The sequence below is a fragment of the Propithecus coquereli genome, unplaced genomic scaffold (assembly GCF_000956105.1).
Source record: "Propithecus coquereli isolate 6110/MARCELLA unplaced genomic scaffold, Pcoq_1.0 Scaffold763, whole genome shotgun sequence".
Taxonomy (NCBI): domain Eukaryota; kingdom Metazoa; phylum Chordata; class Mammalia; order Primates; family Indriidae; genus Propithecus; species Propithecus coquereli.
The window spans coordinates 349,302-370,691 of record NW_012153763.1 but is presented as its reverse complement, the minus strand read 5'-3'; the positions used below and the strand labels follow the sequence as shown (position 1 = coordinate 370,691).

The 21,390-nt window shown below is 66.8% G+C and overlaps 1 protein-coding gene across 1 annotated transcript in view; it reads right to left on the bottom strand.

The window, feature by feature from the left end:
* Positions 1-21,390, bottom strand: part of CROCC2 (ciliary rootlet coiled-coil, rootletin family member 2) — a 76,418-nt gene that overhangs the window by 9,241 nt on the left and 45,787 nt on the right. Inside the window, exons 18-26 of the mRNA XM_012662414.1 lie at positions 17,584-17,697; positions 13,779-13,922; positions 10,043-10,227; positions 9,311-9,470; positions 8,419-8,586; positions 7,305-7,662; positions 6,911-7,077; positions 5,856-5,976; positions 5,233-5,366 (exon numbers count right to left, since the gene is read on the bottom strand). Coding sequence (XP_012517868.1) covers positions 5,233-5,366; positions 5,856-5,976; positions 6,911-7,077; positions 7,305-7,662; positions 8,419-8,586; positions 9,311-9,470; positions 10,043-10,227; positions 13,779-13,922; positions 17,584-17,697 — 1,551 coding nt within the window. The remainder of the gene's footprint in view (positions 1-5,232; positions 5,367-5,855; positions 5,977-6,910; positions 7,078-7,304; positions 7,663-8,418; positions 8,587-9,310; positions 9,471-10,042; positions 10,228-13,778; positions 13,923-17,583; positions 17,698-21,390) is intronic.

Below are 21,390 nucleotides of genomic sequence, written 5' to 3'. Positions count from 1 at the left end.
AATCGAGACATTACAACAGGAAAGGCAACGAAAAGAGGAACTTAACATGGATAAAAACAGAATCAATAAACTAGACAGAAATGAGAGGACGGATAAACGTCGATTCTTTGAGAAGACCAGGAACCGGCCGTCAGCAGGCCCAGATGCCAGCACTGAGGACAGGGATGGCCGGCCCAGAAGCTCCTCTGTGCGAGGGAGGCCGCGTCAAGCGGACACCTGTGCGAGCCCTCGGCGACGCACGGGGGATGCGCGGAAGGAAAGAAGGACGCCTTGCCCCAGACGCCAGAACCTGACCCGGAAGGGGCGGAAACGGCAGCACAGAAAGGGGTCGGAGAGGGGGTTGGAGTCACCCCAACGCCGGCAGCTGCGGAGCGTTTCCAGGGAAGTTCACTGACCTTTTCAGAAAACTTAGTTCCTGTGTAGTTTGACTGTTCCAGGTGGCAGGAGAAGGCGGAGAGCCACCGACTCATTTCATGAAACCAAACAGTCTGAACACGAAGACGGCTGAAAACTGTGGCATACGAAGGAATTACAGATGCAAACGTTGCTGACAAAACGGGAGTGATCGACTCCAGCCGAGGCTCCGCTCCACGGTGTGGGCCCCGCGACCCCTGGGCGGCCCCGCGACCCCGGGCAGCCCCGCAGACGGCCGGGACTTTGCTCCTAGAGCCTGAGCCTGGAGGGCGGCGGAGCACCCGAGGTGTGCGCGGCAGGCTGGGTGCAGGGAGCGGGCGGCCTGGGCCAGAGTCCAGGAACGAGGTGAGCCCCTCTGAGCCACGGGGCCGGGACCGGGCGCCAGGCTGGGGGTGACATGGGGCGGCCTGTCCACGGGCGCGAGGAGGGTGCCAGGCCTCCCGCCTGCTGGGGCCCGGCCAGCTGTGCGCAGACCCCTGCCGCAGCGTTCGTGGCCTGGCGCTGCGGGCGCAGGTCCGCGTTGTTGTCCCACTGAATTCCCAGGGCAGCCCTGGAAACGGGAAGGGATTTGCTCTCAAACAAGAATCTCACTGTTTGCATAGCATGGCCTACCATTTAATTAGAAAAGTATGTTTTTAATTAACTTTCTCTTGACAAACACGTTGGCTTATGTGAAATGGGGAAACAACTGATCCAGGAAAGAGCAAGGAGTCGTGTCCGTGCGGAGCTTGTGCAGGGCCTGCTGGCGTTTTGCAGAGCCGGAGGCGGCCAGGCCTGCCCGCTGGGTCCCCGCAAGCTGGCCTGGCGCGGGCAGGGGCGGCCGGAGGGCAGCCGCGTGCAGCCCCCTTGCTGGCGGGAAGGGCCTTGGTCCTGAGCTCCCTGCCGGGTTTGCTGTTTGTCCACATCGGGGGCCTGAATCCCTCCCCAGACGCCCACCACAGTGACCGACAGATACGCGAATTAGGAAAATCTTTCAGAGCTGGAGAAACTTTGAGGGTTCCTGAGGGCAGATGGGGCCAACTTGGCCTAAAAATAGGAGAAATGATAGTTGCCAGAATTATAATAGAAAATCGACATAATACCGATAGACTTTGGCACACTTCACTAAGAAACTGAGTAGGTTCTAGATCAAGCGTAAGAATTAATACGGCTGGAGCAGATCCGAGCGGCACCCGGCGGGGCACTGTGTGTGGAGACCCCAGTGGAGCCCCAGCCCCCAACACCATGGCGCAGGTGGGCCAGGGTGGAGGGAGGCCGCAGGGGCGTGGGGGCCCATCCGCTCTCTCCCTCCAGGGCCTCGGGGGATGCAGGTTACCGCGGCGAGGGACCCGGCAAGGGACCTTCGATCCTGGCAGGAGAGTGGCCGGGGGCGCAGGGCACCACCAAGACGGTGTCACTGGAGGATGGGACCTGCCCTCTGTGCCTGGGGCTCAGATAAGCTCTGGGAGGGACAGTCCTGCCTGCAGCGCTGCCCCCCACACTCCCCAGGGACACCGAGCTGCAGGATCTCAGAGCCTTTCTCTCCGCCGTTCCTTCGCGCCCGGAGCAGCTGGACGGGGACGCGGGAGGGCCCTGGCACCTCCTCCCACCCCCGACTTTCGACAGGCCCAGAGCTCCTTTCTTTAGAGACCTGAGGGGAAAATCGCAGACGAAGTAGCAAGGCCCTGAGGATCAGGAGAACAAAGTCCGAGTGATCAGATCTGAGGGTCTCCAGTTAAAAAGACAAGCGAGTTACTGCAAGAAAAGGCAGAAAGCAGTAACTGCCGTTCTCGAGTGAGACCAGAGCAGGGGCCGGAGAGCGGCGACCTTGGAAAAACAGGCAGCTGCGACGGCGCGGCAGACGATCCCGTTAGCCGGGTGGGGGGAGGCTGAGCGTCTCCCAGCACCTGGGGCCGCCGGCAGGCCCAGGAGCCGCGCTGGGAGGCTGAGATTCCAGGGCGGAGCACGGAGGAGAGAGAAGCAGAGAGACGTTCTTGAAGGCGGAAGGAAGGTCTGTAGATGCTCGCGGACAGGGCCCACCAGGAACACGCAGAACGCTGAAGGCGGCCCACGTCATGTCAGCGGCCGCACGTCTGAATTCAGAGACAAAATGTGCCTCTGGCTTCCACTTGGGAACAGCACTGACAAGAGAAACCCAAAGAACCCATGAAAATCCTTGCACTTCTAGAACCCATCTGAGACCGAGGTCAGAGGGCAAACAAAGAGCCCAAAGTCCGACAGAAACAGCCCCTCCGAGAAGAGAGGGACCCGAGTCCCCCTGAGCCACCGGCCGAGACGTCCACAAACCGCTAAAACCAGGGTGGCCGGCGGAGCCCTAGAGTGGCCCCGTGACTCTGGCGTCTGAGGCCATCCTGGGACTATGTCGGGTCACGTGGCAAAGGGATTTGGTGGACGGATTAGGGCTGCCAGTCCGTGGACTCTGAGTTAACCGGAGGGGGACCATCCAGGCCCAGTCGAACCCCACGGCCCTGCAGGCGGCGGCGGAGGAAGCGGTGAGGTCGGGGAGCTGGTGTGGGGCGTCCGCCTGCTGCTGCCGCCGCCACGGGAAGGGCCAGGCTGGCGGGGGAGTGGCGGCGGGAGCGCCGCGGCTTGGGCTGACGGCCAGGCAGGGGGACCTCAGGCTGACGACTGCAACGGACTGGACCCCGCCGGCACCTGGGTGAGCCCCGAGGGCGGGTACCAGCCACAGCGGCCGGACTTCTGACCCAGAGGACCGGGGGCTCGGAAGTGGGGTCGTTTGAAGTCATCAGTCTGTTTAGGTCGTCAGTAATTTGTGGGCACCGTGAGTGGTGAGCCCTGGGGTCTGCGGACACGAGGGAAGGTCAGACGCTCCGGCAGGCGCTGCTCCCCGCGCCCACTGGCGCTTAGGAGAAAGAAGGGGCCGGGGAGACCACAGAGCCCCGGCGGCGTGGACGGGGGTGCCCAGAGCAGGGTTCTCGGAGGAGCAGCAGCCCCAGGGCGCAGGTGGACGCGGGAAGCAGCGCGGTGCACGTGCGGGGGGAGGGGGCAGGAGCGACCCTCCCAGCAGGAGGAGGACAGGAGACAGTGGGGAGGCGCAGCGGCGGTCAGAGAAAGCGCAGAGCGTGAATGGTGTCACGCGACTTCCCAGTGGGATACGAGCCCCCAGAAGGACAAGGCCATGATGGGGGTTTGGAACCAAAGCCAGGCCGAGGGTGCGGAGACGCGGAGGCCAGGAGGAGGAGAAGGCGTCCGCAGGACTCGGGACAGACCGCCAACGGGGCGTGGAGGTGTTGTGGGAACAGGGATCGAAGACCCCTGGGGTAAGAGGAGGTGTGACAGAAAGCCGTATCGGGGAGAGCAACACGTCACGCTCAGCTTTGACAGTTCAGGAGCTTGGTCAAACGCGGGCTATTTGCTCTTTTTTTTTTCCTGCCAAAATGTTACCTATCGGTTGAAAATGTGGACTACTTGAATCATTTGCAAAGGCTGATTTAAAAGGTCTACTTCAAAATGTGTAATCTGTAAACAGAAAATGCTGTTTTCAGACGCACACGGAACGCACCCATGCGAACATGCGTGAGGGCCCCCGGCCCCGCCCAGCCAGCGGCAGCCCCTGGCCCTGGGGCCCCACATCCCCCAGCAGCTCACAACCCCGCTGCCCTCCCGGCCAGGCCACTGCACCCTTGGGCCCCTCCGGGCTGTCGGGCCCCAGCAGCTGTGGCCGGAGGCGTCTTCCTGACACAGAAATGCCCTCTCCCCGCACAACTTCTTTTCCAGCACCGCGAGCTCCGGGCGGACAAGGCAGTCCCTTCTCAGCAGCCCGGCCTCTGCTCTCCGCGGCTGCCCTCTCCCCTCTCCCCTGCGGGAGGCCCCTCCTCAGGGGCCCCCTCCCCTGCCTGCCTGGCCTCAGTGCTGACAGCCCTTTGGTGGCCTCTGTGGCCGCCAGCTCCCAGGCTGCATGGAGCCAGCAGGGCCGGGGTGGCCAGGTCTGGCCTCTGCGCTGAGGCCCAGCGGGCTCCCTCCTTGGCGCGGGGAGACCCGTGGTCCATGTTGCCCCCGTGCCGCCGTGCGCAATCCCATCTCCCAGCACAGTTCGGGGAGCCCCGGGTCCCTGATGGGTGACCGCCCGGGGGCCTCCACCAGGCACCCATCCTCTAGGCTTCCGGGGTCTTTGACAGAGCGCTCCGGAGTGACCCAGCGAGCCCTGTCCGGGATGGGCGCAGGGCTTCCCGCCAGCCGTGAGGAGGGCGGCCTGGACCAGCCCCCAGCCCCAGGCCTGGCCGCGCCTTCTCACCCGAGAGCCGCAGACGCAGTGGCCCCCGTCCCCTCACAAAGCCGGCACGAGGTGCGTTTACCCAGGTGCGTCCTACGCAACCCCTCCCGTGTCTGAGGGCCGTGGACGGGCAATGGGTCCCCGAGCAGCAGAATGTGACCCACGAAGAGCCCCGAGCCAGGCCAGTGCCACCTCTGTGCCTGCTGCTGTGGCCTCCAAAAGCAGGAAGGGCCTGGGGGCCGTGGCTCTGCCCTCACTGGCTGTGCCACCAGGCCAAGTCCTCAGTTTCCCCAATCTGTAAAGCAAGGGCTAGGACCACCGTAAAGACAGCTGTGCCAGGATGGCCCCGGGGCCCCGTGCCCAAACTCTGAGGACCCTTGAGGCCACCGGCTGCTGCCCGGTTTGTGCCTCTGCCCACAGGGACCCGCCCGGCTCCCCAGTGGCTCCCGCGATGATGCTCCCAGGAGCCCTCAGAGCACCCTCCCTCCACCTCCCGCTCTCTGGCCGCCTCCCAGGCTGTGAGGGTGACTGAGGGCCCCGTCCCCGTGTCCCTGGACCCAGGTCCCCGTCCGGGCGCGCCCCACCTGGAGCCGCCGCTTCTCCTGGCCGGCTGCACGCAGGCTTGCCAGGTGCTCGGCCTCCAGCCTGCGGAGAGCCTCCTTCTGCAGGGCCCGCGACGTCCGGGCGCTGCTCAGGGCACTCTCTGCCCGGCGCCGGCCTGTAGGGCAAGAGGTGGCTCAAGGGTCCCCCACGGCCCCTCGCAGTCCACAGGCTGCCGGTCCGAGGCTCGTGGGCTTGAGCGACGGGCACGGGGATGGTGGGAGGGGAGAGGCTCCTCCGTCCTCCCAGCTCAAGGGTCCCGGGGGCCGGCCCGGGGTCCCCGCTGCCCCGACCACACTCCAGGTCCGCCCCTGCCCGTCCTGCTCCCCAACCTCTTCCCTTCCCTCACCACCACGTCCCTGCTGGGCCCTGCGCCCACGCTCCTGGCAGACCCTGAGACACGGGGCGGGGGCAGCAGGCAGGGGGGGAGGAGGGGATGGGGAGGCCAGGCAGGGGCTGCCTGGGAGGCGGGGGCTGGTTCCGGTGTTGCCCCGGGGCCCTCCCTGAGCGGCCGCCAACCACACGCTCATGGCGGTCAGTGGCCAGGGACAGCGGTGCTCCCCGCAGATGCCCCCGGGGGTGGGGAGTGGTGGGGGAGGGAGGTCACCTTCCTCCGCCTGGGCCAGGGCCGTCTGCAGCTGCCCCACGCGGCTCTGGGCTTGGGCGCGCTGGCTCTCCGCCTCGCTCAGCTGGCTGCTCAGGCCGGCCACCTGGACGCGGTAGTCGTCCTGGGCAGGAGGGCGGAGGTCAGCGGGCAGCTAGGAGGGCAGAGGGCTGGGGTCCTACAGGGGGTGGGGCGCCAGGGGCAGCTCGCGGTCTAGCTTGGGGTCACGGGCTGTGCAGGGGCCGGGTGGCTACTGGCTGCGGGGGGGCCGGGCCGAGCTGGGTGCTGAGCTGACCCACAGGCCTGGGGAGGGCAGGGGCTGAGTGGGGCCCCAAGGGTCCAGGTTTCCGGTACAGATGTAGTGTCGGGCACTGGCGGGTGTGGCCTGTGGCCTGTGGGTCGGGGTGCCCTGCAGGGGCTGCCCCTGGCCAGGACCTCGGGCTGCATAGGGGCCTGAAGGGAACAGGTGACCACAGGGGACCCAAGGCTCGGGGATCGTTTGTCTTTCACACAGCCCCCCCCCCACTTGAGTCCCATATCCACCCTGTCACCTGGAGAGTTGGGAGGGGACAGCCCACAGGTAGCTCTGGGGGAGCCCTGGGGCCAGGAGCACCAGTGGCCGCTGGGGGACCTGGCCCCCATGTGAGGGGTCACTGGGCACATGCTGAGGGTGGCCTGGCAGGTCTGTCCTGCAGTGTCCCCAGCCCCTGGGGACAGTTCTTCAGGGGATGGCATGGGATAGAGAATGCCCTGTCCCGGACCAAGTGGGTGTCACAGCAGGGTGTGGCCACAGGGCCTTTGCAGCCGGCCCGATGGAGGGGCGGAGCCCAACCACTGGCGGCAGCCGGGTTTCGAGGGACGGCAGCATTACTGGAATTCATTGCGACAAACAGGACTGTCTGGACACTGACCCACAGGGCCCCACCAGGGTCTCTGCACACCCGGGGACAGAGGGACAGGCTCACAACAGTCTGGGGGAGGGGATGCGTCCGTCCCCATCTCCCTGAGCCCCCCTGGGGCATGTGCTGGGGTGGGGGGAGGACCCAGGCCCCTCTTACCTGGCCCTGCTGGGCATCCCGAAGCTTCTGCACAAGGTCCCCCAGGGCGTCACGCACAGAGGCCACGTCCACGACCTCTGGTCCGTGGCCTCCGGGTGTGGGCGAGTGGGGGCTGGTGGGGAGGCTGGCACCTTGAGGCCCAGGGCGAGCCTGGGAGCTGTCAGAGCCTGTGGGAGGGTCGTGGGCGGGAATCAGGGGCAGGTGAGCACCCTTCCCGCTTTCTCTGCTGCCCCTGCCCACGAGAGCTCGAGGGCTCAGTGCAGGCCCCTAAACTGCTGGGGCTGGCCCAGCCCCCAGCCCCAGCTGGATTGTGAGGCCCCAGAGGGCTTGGGGTGCCCCAGGCTGGGGACAGAGTTGGGACAAGAGCCCGCCTGCCACCACTGAGGATGCTGACCTTTGGCTGGGGAGCCCGGCCATTCAGGGGAAGCCAAGGGGCTCTGTCCCCGGAGCCCCAGGCCGCGGCGGAGCGTGGAGCACAGCCGGCCCAGCTGGGCCTCCACGTCCCGCCTGGCGCCCTCGGCCTGGGCCAGCTCCTGCTCCAGGCTGTGGATCCGGTGACGGGCCCCGTCCAGGCGAGCCTGGAGGCTGTCGGCCCCGCCGCTGGCCTGCTGCAGCTTCCTGCTGACGCTGTGCAGCTCGGCCCGGAGGGCCTGCTCGGCCTCCCGGCTCTCGCGGAGCTGTTCCTGGAGCTGCTGTCCCCGGGCCTCCGCTGCGGCCTCCACCTCCGCCAACTTCCGCTGCAGCCCCAGGACCTGTAGGAGGGACATGGGGGCTCCAGGGACATGGAGGACCAGGGCGCGGCCAGGCTAAGAGGGAGGCCCTGATCACTGCCCCGACCCACCTGACCTCCCAAGACTCGCCCCCGGCTCTCTCAGCCTCGAGCCCTGGGCAGGTCACGGCTGGACGGACCCCGGGTCTGCCTCCCCGCGGGCAGCAGAGTGCAGGGCCGGGCGCGGGGCCACGCCTCAGCTCCCACTCTGGGTGGCCGCCGCATAACGACCCTTCCGTGACAGAGGTGTGGGGCTGCGAGGTCACGTGGGGTCTCACGGCTGCGGGCGGAGAGCCCCGCGTTCCCTGGCATGGTGGCCGCTGCACGTGTGGCTTTGGGTCTGAACCGAGCCTTGGCCCCTGCAGGCTGTGGGGGTCCACGGCCCCCGGCCACGCGCAGCACAGCCCTCGAGCACACAGGACGGACGGGCTGCGCTGGGCTGGGCAGAGGGGGGCGTGCCGTGTGCAGCCGTGGCGGAGGGCGCGCTCTCTGGGAACCGACCATCTGGGGCCTCCCTGCCTCTCCCCAGGCTCAGAGCTCTGCCGTTGTCTAACACTCAGAACCCTGGGTCGGGGGTCACGGTGTCAGCTGGATCCACTCAGAGTCCCTTCCCCGGCGCCGGCTGCACGCAGGACGGCAGGACGTGGACAGACCCACGGGGCCGTGAGGAGACAGGCGCGCCTGGGCCAGCCCTGCTGCCCCCAACCCCACACGACTGCCACCCCCCAGGCAGCCCCACCTCCGTCCGGGCACCCGCGAGGGCAGCCTCCGCCGCGGCCGCCTGCCTCTGCAGCTCCAGCGCCTCCTGCGCGCTCCGCCGCCCCCGCCGCGCCTCCTGCGCACACTGGGCCTGCAGCTCGCTGCACTCTCGCCTCCTCCTCTGGTTCTCGGCCTCCAGCGTCCTCACCTGGGACAGCGTGGATGGCACCGACGTGGTCGCCCGGCCTCTACGCCGGACCCGGCCAGCCCCGGCCTGCGTTCACCCGTCCTCCCTCACGGCCACACTCAGAGGCCCAGGCTAAGCCCACCTCCGGGCCAGGGGCCGTCGGCACCCCCACCTGCTCCCGCCCCTGGAAGCGTCCCCCCGCTTGGCACCTCCTCTCCAGGGCCGGGACACTAGGGGGACCCGGGGCAAGGAGGAGGGCTCGGTGGGGCGCAGGTGCGCTCGGATCAGGGCGCGTGGGGTGGTGGTGAGGATGCCAGCTACCCCAAGGCCGCCGCACCGCCAGGAAGCCCGGCCCAGGGGGAGACCTGGGGCGTCACCCACAGCCACCCCCAGGTGACGCCAGCCCCATCACCAGCCGAGGCCCCCCCTCCGTGCCTGGCGGAATTCCTCACCCACGGGGTTCGTGAGCACGAAGATGTTTTTAAGCCACTGAGTCTGGGGAGCTGTATGTGCCGCCACGCTCTGCGCTCTCCCCTCTTCCTCCCGAACGCTCTTGCGTTTGCCCTCCCTGAGCCTGTCACGGGAGGCCCTAAGCCTGGGGCCAGAGCTCCGATGGCAGTGGTGGCGGGGCTGGGGCTCTCGCACCGCAGCCCTGGGGTGCCCCGGGGGGGCCTTGTGGAGCTGGGCCCCCAGGGGGAGGGTGTCTCTGCAGCGGCTGGGTGTCGGAGCCCCCCCACCGCCCTACCTGTCTGCGGCGCTCCTGGAGCTCCCGGCGGGCGTCCCCCTGCACACGCTCCAGCTCTCGCAGGCCGGCCCGCAGCGCCCCGGCCTCCCGCTGCGCCATTGCTGCGGCCTCCTCCAGGACAAACAGCCTCTGCCCCTTCTCCTCCGCTGACCGCTTAAAACTGAGGAGGTGTCCTGAGCTGGGGCCAGGGACGCCAGCCGGGGGCCCGGCCCCTCCCTGAAGGGGTGGCCGTCCCAGCTGCCTGGCAGGTCTCTGCCCACCTCGTGAGACGCTGCCCGTCTTGACGCTCCAGGGTCCCCAGGCCAAGCCTCTGCAGGGCCCTGTCTCCTTTGGCACACGTCCACCCAGGTCCGAGTGCCCAGGTGGCCCCTGCCTTGTCACCCCCTCACCTCTGGATCACACCCCCAGACTCCAACACCCAGTCCAGCCCGGCTGCCCCCACGGGACCTGCCCTCCCCTGTGCCCTGGAGGAGGCCGCCCTGCCAGCTGGATGGGAACTCCCTGCAGGCAGGGACAGGTCTGCCGTGTCCCGGCCTCCCCCTGCGAGGCCAGCACTGCAGAGCCCTTGGCTGGGCAGCAAGAGGCCCGCTTGGTGCGTCTGCCCGCCGTCTGCCCTGCCTAGCTCCGCTGTGGGTCGCCCCACCCACCCCCTGTGCATGTCCTCGCCAAGGCCCAGCCCGGGCTGAGCAGCAGGCCGCCGGCTCCCCGCCTGCTCCCGGGCGGCTGCCCTACCTGGCCTTCTCCTGCGCGGCCCCGCGGAGGGTGGCCCGCAGCTCGCTGTTGGAGGAGCGCAGCACGTCCAGCTCTTGGGCCTCCCTGCGCAGACGCTCGCGGCTCTCCTCCGCACCCTGCAGCTCCTGGTGCAGCACGGCCAGCTCCTCCTGGGCCACGTTCAGCTGAGTGCGCAGCCGCTCCGCCTGGGGAGGAGCGCGCAGCTCCAGGGGCCAGCTGGGGGCGGGGGCCGGGGGCCCAGACGCTCCTGCTCTGGGACAGCCACTGGGCACGCGGCCTCTGACTACGGTCTGGCGGCCACCAGTGTCCCAGCCAGCCCTGGGCCCCCACGAGCTTCCCCCCCGTCCCCCGCGCCACCTCTCCCTCCAGTGTTGAGGCCGCAGAGGGCCGGGCAGACCCCACCCTACCCCTCCGGGCCTGGCCCTGCCTGCACTCCCCTGGGACCCTGGGACGCGACCACTGGTCGGCAGGGCCCGCCTGGGACGTGGCTCTGTCCACACGTGGGCACTGTTCTCCATGTTCAGCTGCCACTGCCCGACGGCCATCCCCCCATGCTGCTCCCGCGGCAGCGTGTTGGCAGGGGCTTGGCGCTGACCCCAGCACAGCTGTGGCCTGGCCCATTGGTGCGAGAGGTGGTGGGAGGGAGGGCATCGGGGCGCCTGTGCCCTGGAACCCCATGCAGCCCTAGGGGACACTCGGGCCGGGCCGTCCTGCTGCTGGGCAGGAGGTGGCTGCTGTCACAGGAGCCGTCCTCGAGGCTCGATCTGCAGAAGCGCGGGCCTCTCGGTCCCGGGCGGGGGCAGCGGAGGTGGGAGGCCCTGGCGGGAGGGCTCCGGAGCCACTGGCGGCCATGCGGCCCTTGACCCTGGCCTTGGCAGCCTGGCAGCCCAGCCGCTGGCCTCAGGCCGCTCTGCACCTCCGTGAGGGGCCACAGGTGTGAGTCCTCATCCCCGCCAGGCCTGCTCTGGCCAGAGTGTGACCCCTGCCGGGCGCCCTCCCCACCACCCAGGGCCTGCTAACCCTGCAGTTATGTGAAGCGTAGTGGGGTCAGGGTCCTCCTCTGGCTCCCAGCCCTGGGAGGCCAGCCCCGTAGGCGCCCAGGAGGGCCCTCGGTGGGCTTAGGGGGAGGACAGCGCAGCCTGCAGGCCTCAGACCTGGGGCAGGGGCTGCGGGGACTTGCCGGGCTTTGGCCCTGGCCCTGGTCCCCTGCCTCCTGGCCCGAGCGCTGGCCTTGACCAGAAACCTTGGAGAAGGCTCCACTCTGGCTCTGGCGGGTCCCCGGGGAGGAGGGGGGGAGCCAGCAGGGGCAGCTGACAGAGGAAGCTGCAAAAACTCAGCGACGTCAAGTCACCGGTTTGCCAAGAGCAAACCCCTCCGCTGGCTGTCCTCATGGGACGCTGTCCAGGCCCTGGCCGGCCTGGCTCCCCAGCCTGCCGCTGTTGTTGTTGTTCTGTTTTTGGGAAGGGCTCGAGCCTCCCCGCTCCCCTCCACCCCCCGCATGTGGGAGCCACAGCCGTGCGGAGCATTTTCCGCGAGCTCAGCAGAAATCCGCCCAGAAGGTCAAGGACCAGCGCGGGGGCCCATCCGTCATACAGGACGCTGTTTCATTCCCAGGCAGGGAGATGAAAACAAGCAAAACAGACGGGGGCCCCGCCCGCGCCCTCCGCCACATGAGAACAACCATCCCTTTTACAGGAATTTAACAGCCAAATCGCTTAATGTGATTATAATAATTATTTCTTTACTAGAAATTGTATAAACAGCCTCTTTTGAAATCTCCTGCAGGGAGGCAGCTCCGGAACTCTGCAGGGAGGAGGGCGGCAGAGGGGAGGCAGAGGGGGCTGCATGGGGACCGGCCCACGTGTGCACGTGTCTGTTCACATGCATGCGAGATGTGTGTGCGTGTGAGCGTGTGCACGCATGTGTGTGTGTGTTTGGTGCACGTTCTTGTGCATATGCATGTGTACTGCATGGCACCCGTATGTGTTTAGCCGCCTGCGTGTTGTGTGCACATGTGAGCGCATGTGTGTGCTCATCCTGCGCTTATCACCCTGGGTGTACACGTGTACATAGGTGCGCATGGCGTGTCCACACGTGGCTTATGTATGTGTGTGCACGCACACGTGTGTGGACCTCAGGCAGGGCTGCAAGAGCCATTTAAGGGCTGTGAGAATGCATGGTTTCCATGACGACCCTGCGCCAGGCTGGCACCTGGGAGGGCTCTGCTGCTTCCCTGCCCTGTTCCTCGTGACCCACCGCCCGGCCGGGCAGCCTCCCACGGCCTCCTTTCCTTTCAGGGTGCCGCTCTCCCTTCTGGGGACCCCACTCCCTCTCTGGGGCCGCCTCTCAGAGAACCTGAACTTCCCAGGAGGCCTGTGCTTCTCCCTCATCCCGCAGAACAAAGGCCGGGCCTCCGGCCCGCCCCGCTGCCCTGTTTGGAAACCTCGTCTGTCCCCCGTGTGGTCGCGACCGGCCTGACTTTGAAATCTGTTGAAAGGAGACCTTTCTCTCTGGGGCCAGCGTAAACAGCCCGTCATGTTAAATCACATTCTCTTCCTCTCCGGGCGCCCCGCCTGCCTCTCGGGGTGCCTGGGAGGGCCCAGCCCCCTCCCTACTCTGCCCCCGCCGGCCACGGCCTGGCCTCTGGGGTCTCGTGTGCGTGGCTGCTCGCACCGGGGCCAGGTCGACGCCCGCCCGCCAGCTCCGGCACACAGCCCGGGGGGTGCGCGAGGCCTCCTTGCCCCTGAGGGCCCCCTGGGGCTCTGCTGACCATCCCCTCCCCCGGCGCAGCCCCTGCCTGGTCTTCCCGTCCTGTCGCATCTTCTCAGAACCCTCACGGTCCGCGTGCCCGCTGATCCACCCACACCCACGCCACGTCCTGGGGCTCCTGGGCCTCGTGTCAACCTTTTTCAGGCCACCCCTGAAAACCCACTAAAACCCCCACTGGACCCTGCCCTGGCACCCCAAGTCCAGCCCCTCCCCACCCCGTGCCCAAACCTGGGGGTCCCTGCTCGTGCTGGTGGGAGAGCCTGGTCTTCCCACGACTTGTCAGATGGGGGTCTCTCCGCGGAGGGTTGGGCTCCGCTCTGCCCCCCAGGTCGCGCCTGCCTCTCGGGAAGGCCTAGGAGCCGTTGCACGAGGGCCGCGTCCGCTGCTGGGGGTGCAGGTGTCCCCTGAGCCGGGGCCTCCCTGATGTGATTTTCTCGGCTGCGTGTGGATCGAGAGGGCTGGACTGGCCCAGTGGTTCCGGCCAACCCTTCCATGCTGCCCTCCCAGAGGCGGCTGCACCCCCCCACGGCGCTGAGAGCGGCAGGGGCGCCGTGCACCCTCCCAGGACAAAGTGGGGCCCACCCCCACCAACCAAAGCCCTGCAGCCCACAGGCAGCTCCCGCCCCATCCGGCCAGGACCCCGAATCAGGTCCAGCCCACTTTCTCCCCCAAAGCCAAATGCATCACTTTCGAAGCTTAGACATGACCCTTCTTTTCACTACAAATGAGGCGTCAGCTTCGCCCAGCTGCTGGCAGGGGCCGGGCACCATCTCACTGGTGTGAGAGCGTCGGTGGGGCACCCCGTGGCCTGTGCAGCCGTGTACCCCTCTCAGCCCCCTGCTACCATCCTCTCCTCCTGCAGCGGGCCCTCCCTCCCCCGGGCACCCCACGCTCTCCTCTCCCTCCCAGCCCCCCGCACCTCCCCATGGGCCCAGCCCCCAACCTCCCCTCCCCGGCCCCCCCTCACCTCTCTCTCCACGTCGCTTCTCTCGGCTGCCACGTCCCGCACACTCTGGCTCAGGGCCGCTGCCTCCCTCTGGTGGGTGGCGATGGCTCCCTCAAACTGGGCCTGGAGGGCTTTAAGCTCCTCTGCCGTGGCGCGGATGGTGGCCTGGGGGAGGCAGAGAGCCCGCGGTGGCACCCGGGAGGCCGTCCTGGCAGTCTGCTGTCCTGTGACCAGGCGGCAGCAGGTAGGGCGGGGGCTGGAGCTGGGGTGCTTACGCCGGGGGCCGTGGTGGGGCACAGGCCAGAGGGGCGCCCCTGGGAAGGCTCCATCCCCCACCCTGTGCCTTTCCTCTGCGGTCCCCAGGCTGCCAGGGCAGGCAGGGTGGGCAGCAGGGGCCCAGCTGGGGTCTCAGTCACTGACCACTTCCTGCTGGCTCTGCTGGGTGCTGAGGGGACAGGAATGGCCACTTGGCCAACAAGAAGAGGCCCTCGAACGACCCTGGCACTTGGGACTGCCGCGACCGGGCAGTGAGCTCTGCCCTCACCGGGCTCACTGGCCACACAAGCCTGGCTGGCATGGGGACAGCACCCCACGTCCTGTGGCCCCGTGGCCTGGAGCACACGCTGCAGTCAGCACAGTGGGGGGGCACTTGCCTCTCCTGGCCCTGTGCCTCCCACCGCTCCCTGTGGCCCGGGCCCAACCCTTGCGGGCCGAGGAGGCCAGGACCTCAGAGCCAGAGGTGGCCACGGCTGGGACGGGGGAGCTGGGCCCTGCCCCCGTCAACTGGCCCTCGGTTTCCTGAGCTGTCAAATAGGCGGTGGCGTGAGGGGATGTCCACCGTCCCCACCAGCTCTAAACACGTGAATGCCACAGACACGCCTGGGGACAGCTGCTCCCTCAGCCTGCGCACTGCCGGGCACGTGGCCGCCTTGCTCGGGCCACTCTGACATCCACTGGGGACTCGGCTCAGCCCGAGTCTGCTCCCCGTCAGCCACAGCACCCAAGACACCCTCCTCCTGGGCACCTGCGGGAGGCAGTCCTGCCGGCCCACGCGCTCCGTGCTCGGCCCACAGCAGTGCTCCAAGTGCCTCCTCGTCCACGGAAAGATGCCGCCCGGTTTGCCCCGGCCGAGGCCTTGCAAGGACCCTCCCCCACACCCCCTGGGGCAGTGGGGCTGGCTGGGCCCAGGGTGGGCTCGGCTCCCAGGCCTCAGCGGCCTCAGCAGGAAGGGTTGAGAGCCCTTCCCCTCAGGGCACCATGTCTGTGGGCTCGGGGGACCTGTCAGGCCGCTGTGCAGGGCAGGTGAGTGGCTGGCGGGGGTTGGGGCCCTCTGGAGCCAGCTTTGTGCTCCAGGGAGGACAGGCGCCCACACCCTTGTGCAGATCTAGGGGAGCCCCCAGCGAGATGCTGCTGGAGGGCACTGCTGGGCGGGGCCCCTACCAGGCTCCGCCTCCTGCTTTTGGCAGAGGTGCCACTGCCCCACCCCCTCCACACTGCCCCACCCCCCTCAGCACTGCCCCACCCCTCAGCACTGTCCCGCCCCCTCAGCACTGCCCCGCCCCTCCCACTGCTCCACCCCCTGCACTGCCCCACCCCCTCGCACTGCCCCGCCCCCTCAGCACTGCCACACTGTCCCTCTGGACTGGCAAGCGTCACCTTGGGCTCCCAGCACCACCCAGCACTGCCCACGGTGGGTGCTCAGTGAGGCCTGGCCGCAGGGCACTGCCCGGGAGCCCCAGCAGCAGTGGTGACTCAGCGGGGAGGACCCTCCGCCCGCCCGGGGTGGCCGTTTTCCCGTCATCCCACGACGCGTGTGCTTTGGCTGCCATCTCTCTCCTCCCGCTCCTCTCATGGGCTTTAATTTCCATTTTCTGAGCTGAGGTGGCAAAAGGGCCCTTAATGAGCTCCCCATGGAGCCCAGCCGGCCGGCCGGCAGGCCTGGTCCCAAGTCCAGGGCCAGACTCAGGGCCAGCACGAAAGAAGGCTCCAGAAGCCAGCGCTGGCTCCAAGGAGACCCTCTGCGAGCTGGAGGTGTCAGCTCCCGGGGTCTCGGGGGGGCTCTCCTGGTTCTCTGCCCACAGGGTGTGGCGGAGGGAGCAGCTGGGCCGGGCTCGGGGGCAGGAGGGGCACAGTCACAGTCCCGGAAGGGCCACCCGGGCCTTGGGCAGGACGGAGCAGGGCTGGGGGCTCCAGGGGGGACAGGAGGCTCTTGAGTGAGGCGTCCGGGCGCCAGCAGCTCCCTGGACGGCCCTGCTCAGTGGACCGAGGGTCCGGCTGTGGAGCCAGGCAGGAGGGGCTGAAGAAACATCCTGGCAGTCGGGTCCTCATTGCAAGACCCCTTCCGACTGCACAAGACCCGGAGTCTGGCCACGAGACCCCGGCTGTCAGAGTAACCGGGCTCTGCTGAGGCCCCCGGGCGGGCTGCCCACGCCTCCTGGGCAGTCAGCCAGAGGAGAAGGCTCCGCAGCCCGGGCCTGCGCCGCGGCTGACCACTGACAAACTGCGTCATCTGTTCCACACCAGTGGAGCATCTGGCCTTGTGTCCTTGGGGCTGGGGGCACTCCAGGGGCCAGGGTGGAAAAGGACCTTCAGGGTTAAAAACGAGCAGGTACGGTCACAGGCAGTGCCTCCCCGGAGCCGCGTGGGCTGGAAGGACAACGGCAGAAGCCGGGGGGTGGGGTGGGCCCAGCCAGCGCGCTGTGTGCGGCCGGACAGTGGGGCGCAGGCCGGAGCCTGGGGTCGGGGAGGCATGGGGTGTTCCCCACAGGAGGGGACGTGTCCCTGGTGCCTCGCGGCTGTCTGTCCCCCCGTACGCACACCCACCGTGCGCGTTCAGGCCCAGCCCACCGCCAGGCGCTCAGGACAGCAATTGCAAACAGCCCTCCTCGCTTGGACTCCCGGGCCCGCAGCAGCCCCTCCTGGGCTCTCAGACTCGCGACTACCACCGTGTGCTGGCCACCTCCTCCCCGCAACGGGCCCTTGTCTCTGCATCGCCCACCTGGGACCCGGCGCCACTTCACAAATGGGCTGGGGCCTTCGTGCTCTGGCGGTCAGAGGCCACCCTGCCAGCGACAGCAGTGGGTGCCCAGCCTGGCCTGTGGGGGGAGGCACAGGGCTCCCAGAGCCCCTCCCCAGACCCTCTTTGCTGCTGCCTGCCCATCTCCCACACATGGGCTCCAGACAAGGAGTCAGGGGTCCCAGGGGACCCCAGCTGGCTGAGGGCCTCCGTGCACCGCCTGCGGAGCAGCTGTTTGCGGGGGGCTCTCCTGGACCCTTGGCGGATGCCTTTCTCCTGGCTCTGCTCAGGATGCAACGTGGGTGTCCCTTCCGGCCGAGGGTTTCCTGGGGTGCAGTGCCAGCCTCCTCCGGCTCAGTTTCTCTTTGGGAAGGGGACTTCCCCGGGGGTTTAGCCCGAGGGGCCTGAGCTCACGTTTCCCGGCTGTGCTTTTCTATGAGCAGCTCGGTGCACAGACGGCAAGGCTGGGGCTGGTGTGGCCGGGAGGGGACACAGGCCTGGGTTCCACCCCTAACCCACGCGCTGCCACTAGCTCGAGTGCAGCAGCAGGCTGGGCCAGGCCCTCCCCTCGCCGGCCTCTGCCAGCCCTGGGGCTGAGGGAAAACTGGGCTAGGTGGAGTCCCGGTGCTCACGGCCATGGGCAGAGACCAGGACAGAGCTTTGGTTGCTCTGGGCTTTCCTGCCCATCGAGACCGTGTCCTGTCTCAGCAGGAGACCTGGAGACGTCAGGGAAACTGAGGTTCCAGTAGGCGGGGGATGGAGGGAGATGCCCGGCTGGGTGTCGCCCTGGCTGGGTGGCGCGCGGCTCACCTCGGCTTGCTCCTGCCGGCTCTGGGCCTCCTGCTGTGCCTGCTCCAGGTCCCGGGTGGCCCTGGAGAGCTCCTTGCTGAGCAGGCCGAGCTGGGCTTCTTTCCGGGACAGGGCCTAGACAGGACAGGGCGCGTGTGAGAGCTGGGGCTGGGGGAGGCCGCAGCAGAGTGCGGGTGCTAAGCCTCCCGCGGATGCAGCAGCACGCCCCTGCCGCGGGGAGGGGAGGTGACGCCCACAGAGGCCACCCTGAGTCCTGGGTCCTTCCACCCCGGGGGCCCCCAACCTGTCCGACGGCGCCCCCCCATCACGAGGGCGCCCTCCCCTCCCTGCACCTGTGCAAAGCTGCTGTTCCCAGTGCAGGCCGGGGCCTCGCGGACCTCTGCCCCCTCCCTGCAGGCCACGCCTTCCACGTGAGCAGGGGAGGAGCCACGGGTGGCCCTTAAACACCCCGGGCGCCCATGTCACTGATGGTGTGACGGACGCCGAGGGCGCCGGGGGGGACGCGGCTCTGCGGCAGGGCTGCGGACGGTGGAAGGAATCTGGCAGTGCCAATCACAGTCACAAACGCATGTGCTCCCCACGCCCAGGCCCCTTTGCGTGTACCCTGGCGGGATGACCTGTGCTCAGCGTTATCAACTTTTTTTTTTTAATTAATTGTCACCCAGGCTGGAGTGCAGTGGAGCAGTCACAGCTCACTGCAGCCTCACTCCTGGGCTCAAGTGATCCTCCCTCCTCAACCTCCCAAGTGGCACGTGCCTGGGACTACAGGTGTGTGCCACTAGGCCCGAATAACTTTTTTCTATTTGTGTTGAGATTGGTGGGGGGGAGATCTCACTATGTTGCCCAAGGCTGGTCTCGAACTCCTGACCTCGAGCGATCCTCCTGCCTTGGCCACCCAGAGTGCTGGGATTACAGGCGTGAGCCACCGCGCCCGGCCCATTAACTCTTGCTCCTAACAGCAACAAAACTGGGAACAGCCCACCGTGGGAGACCAGCGCAACAGAAGGAGGTCCGGGCACCCGGCAGGACCTCCGCGGCTGTGAAACAGCAACAGAGCCCCGGACACACAGGTGCGGACAGACGCCAGGATATGCTGGTAACCGAGGAAAGAAAGGCCAGGAGACGGCGGGGAGTTTTCACAGCTTTTGTGTGAAAAAGGGTGGCTGGGGGATCACCCGATGTATTTCTATTTTAGGAAATCTCTGGGAGACTTGTCGGTCCTTGGAGGGAGCTTCCCAAGTGGGGACTGTCTTGTTATTCACGGTGGTCCCCTGGGGCCACACCTGAGTTTCCACCGATTAGGTGACTTGGGGTGGGGTGACTCTCAGTGTGGTGACTCCCCCGAGTCGAGGGTGGGCTGTTTGTGCCAGAAACACCCCTAGGGAGTCGGGGCTTGGAGCCCGGCAGCAGCCCGGCCTCCCGGCCTCCAGGGAGCAGGGCCGGAGACTCACTTCGACCGGAATGGCCAACCCGGCTTCTCTGCTCCGTGTCCCTGACGACGGACAGGTGCCACGGGCTAGCGGCCTCTCCGGACCCACAGCGTGACCACAGCAAGTCGCACCCTAGGCCGACCGCCACAGCCAATCACTCGAGCGATCACGCTACACAGGGAAACGCCGCTGAAAACTCCGGACGCCAAAGCTTAGCGGAGCTTCCTGGTCGGTGAACAACCTGACGCGCCGGGAGGGTGCCGTGCTGACCCCACGAGGAGGGGACAGGGCTCCGTGTCTGGGACTTGCCCGGACCCCGTCTCGTGGCTGGTCCTGATCCTTTACAGCGAAACCGTGACGCCCAGTGCGGGGCCTGAGTTCCCGCGTCATTCTGGCGAATCACGGCACTGGGGTCATGGAAGAGCCCCGACGTGGGACGTGAGGGTGGCCTTGCCGGGGACGTGCCCGGGGGTCGGCGCTGACTCCGGGCCACGAGTGCCAGCGTCGCCCTGCGGAGGAGTAGGGATGACAGCGGTTCCCGGGGAGCCGCGCGAGGGGCAGGGGCAGGAGGGGGCTCTTTCTTTGTAGAGGGTCTTCTATGTTCTAAACCACTTTTGCAATTGACGCTCCCCTTGCCCTCTCCCTCCCTGGAGCCCACGCTGGCTCTCCTGAGACTGCAGCCCTGGGTGAGTCTGCCCCGCATGAGACGGCACGGCCCGGGGCGGGGCCCTGCCTCTTCTCCGTGGGGCCCTCACTAGGAGACACAGCCGGAGGGTCTTTGCTGACCTCGGCAAAGACGGAGGTTGGGCAGTCACGGGGGAGGCTTCACTTTGCAAACAGAAGAGAGCAAGTCGCACTGGTGCTCAGCAGGCAAAGGACCGAGAGTCAAAGCAAAGGCGGCTGCTCCCGGGCCGGCCGCTCTGCCTTTGACGCTGCTCCACATAGAATTTCTTTTCTTTGCCGTGGAAATAAGATCTCCCGAGGACCGTTCTGTGACTGAAGCCATCGCGGTTTCCCAGGAGGCATTGCCCACCGGGCCGCCGGCCCCTCGACCCCACTCCTCTCCTCCGTTGCCCTAACAGGCCTCCTGACACGAAAGGCAGTTGGCTGGGGGCGTCCAGCGAAAGTGAAGCTGCTGCCTTGGCAGCAACAGCCCCCAGCCTAGCCTCTGTGCCGTGACTCATCGTGGTCACGCAGCATGTGGCATCTTCCTAGCCTGGTCTCCTGGTGACTGAGCCCCCCTCTTCCTGCGCTGTGGGTGACACTGGGAAGCTGCACCTGCAGTCAGGTCAGAACAGGCAGTGTGGCCCAGTGGTTGGTCTTGGATGGCAGCGAGGGTCTGCCTGGCTCCTTGAATGACCACCCACGTGCCCAGGCATGTTGCTCTCCCTCAAGCCTCTTTTCTCATCTATCCAGTGAGGATGATTCTACCATGTCCCAGGGTCTTTGGACCCACCCTGCGCGTCCTCTGCCTGGCTCTGCTCCGCCTCAGCCTCTCCCCATCCTCACTAGCCCCAGCCTCTCTTGTGCCCAACCCCCATCATACCACCCCTGCTCAAGAGCATCCAGTGGCTCCCTATCACCCGGACCTGGCATTCAAGGCACACTGGAAAAGTCTGGACTCTGAGGGAGCTATTACAGGGCCAGTGTCTGAGTCTCAACAGCTGGTGGGATGGAAGGACGGTTAGGTGGGTGGTTGGAAGTTGCATGCTTGCATTGGTGGTCAGGTGAGTTGGACACACGGGGTGTGGGGGGATTGGATGACTGGCTGGCTGATCAGGTGGATGGATGGATAGTCAGACACACAGGTGGATCATTTGATATGCAGATGGACAGTGGAGTGTGTGGACAGATGGAAGGATTTTAAGCGAATGGATGGATAGATGGTCAGGTGAGTGAGTAAGTGGCTGGCTGGGTGAGTATAGGATGGTCAGGTGAGTGAGGAACAGTCATGTGGATGAATGGCTGGATGCATGGATAGCTGGATGGATGTTCAAGTGAACTGGTGGATGGACAGACTGACGGTCAGCTGTGTGGATGGACAATTGTGTGTGTGCACAGATGGCTATGTATGTGGGTAGAAGATTGAATGCATGGAAAGCAGGATGGCTAAGCCAGTGAGTGGATGGACAAGTGAATGGAAGGACAGTGAAATGCACAGATGGATGGGTGGATGGAGATGTGGGTGGATGGATGGACGGGTGGATGGGTGGGTGGATGGGTGGGTGGATGGAGATGTGGGTGGATGGTTGGATGGATAGATGGATGGATGGATGGATGGGTGGGTGGGTGGATGGGTGGATGGATGGATGGATGAATAGATGTATGGATGTATGGATGGATGGGTGGATGGATGGGTGGATGGTTGGGTGGATGG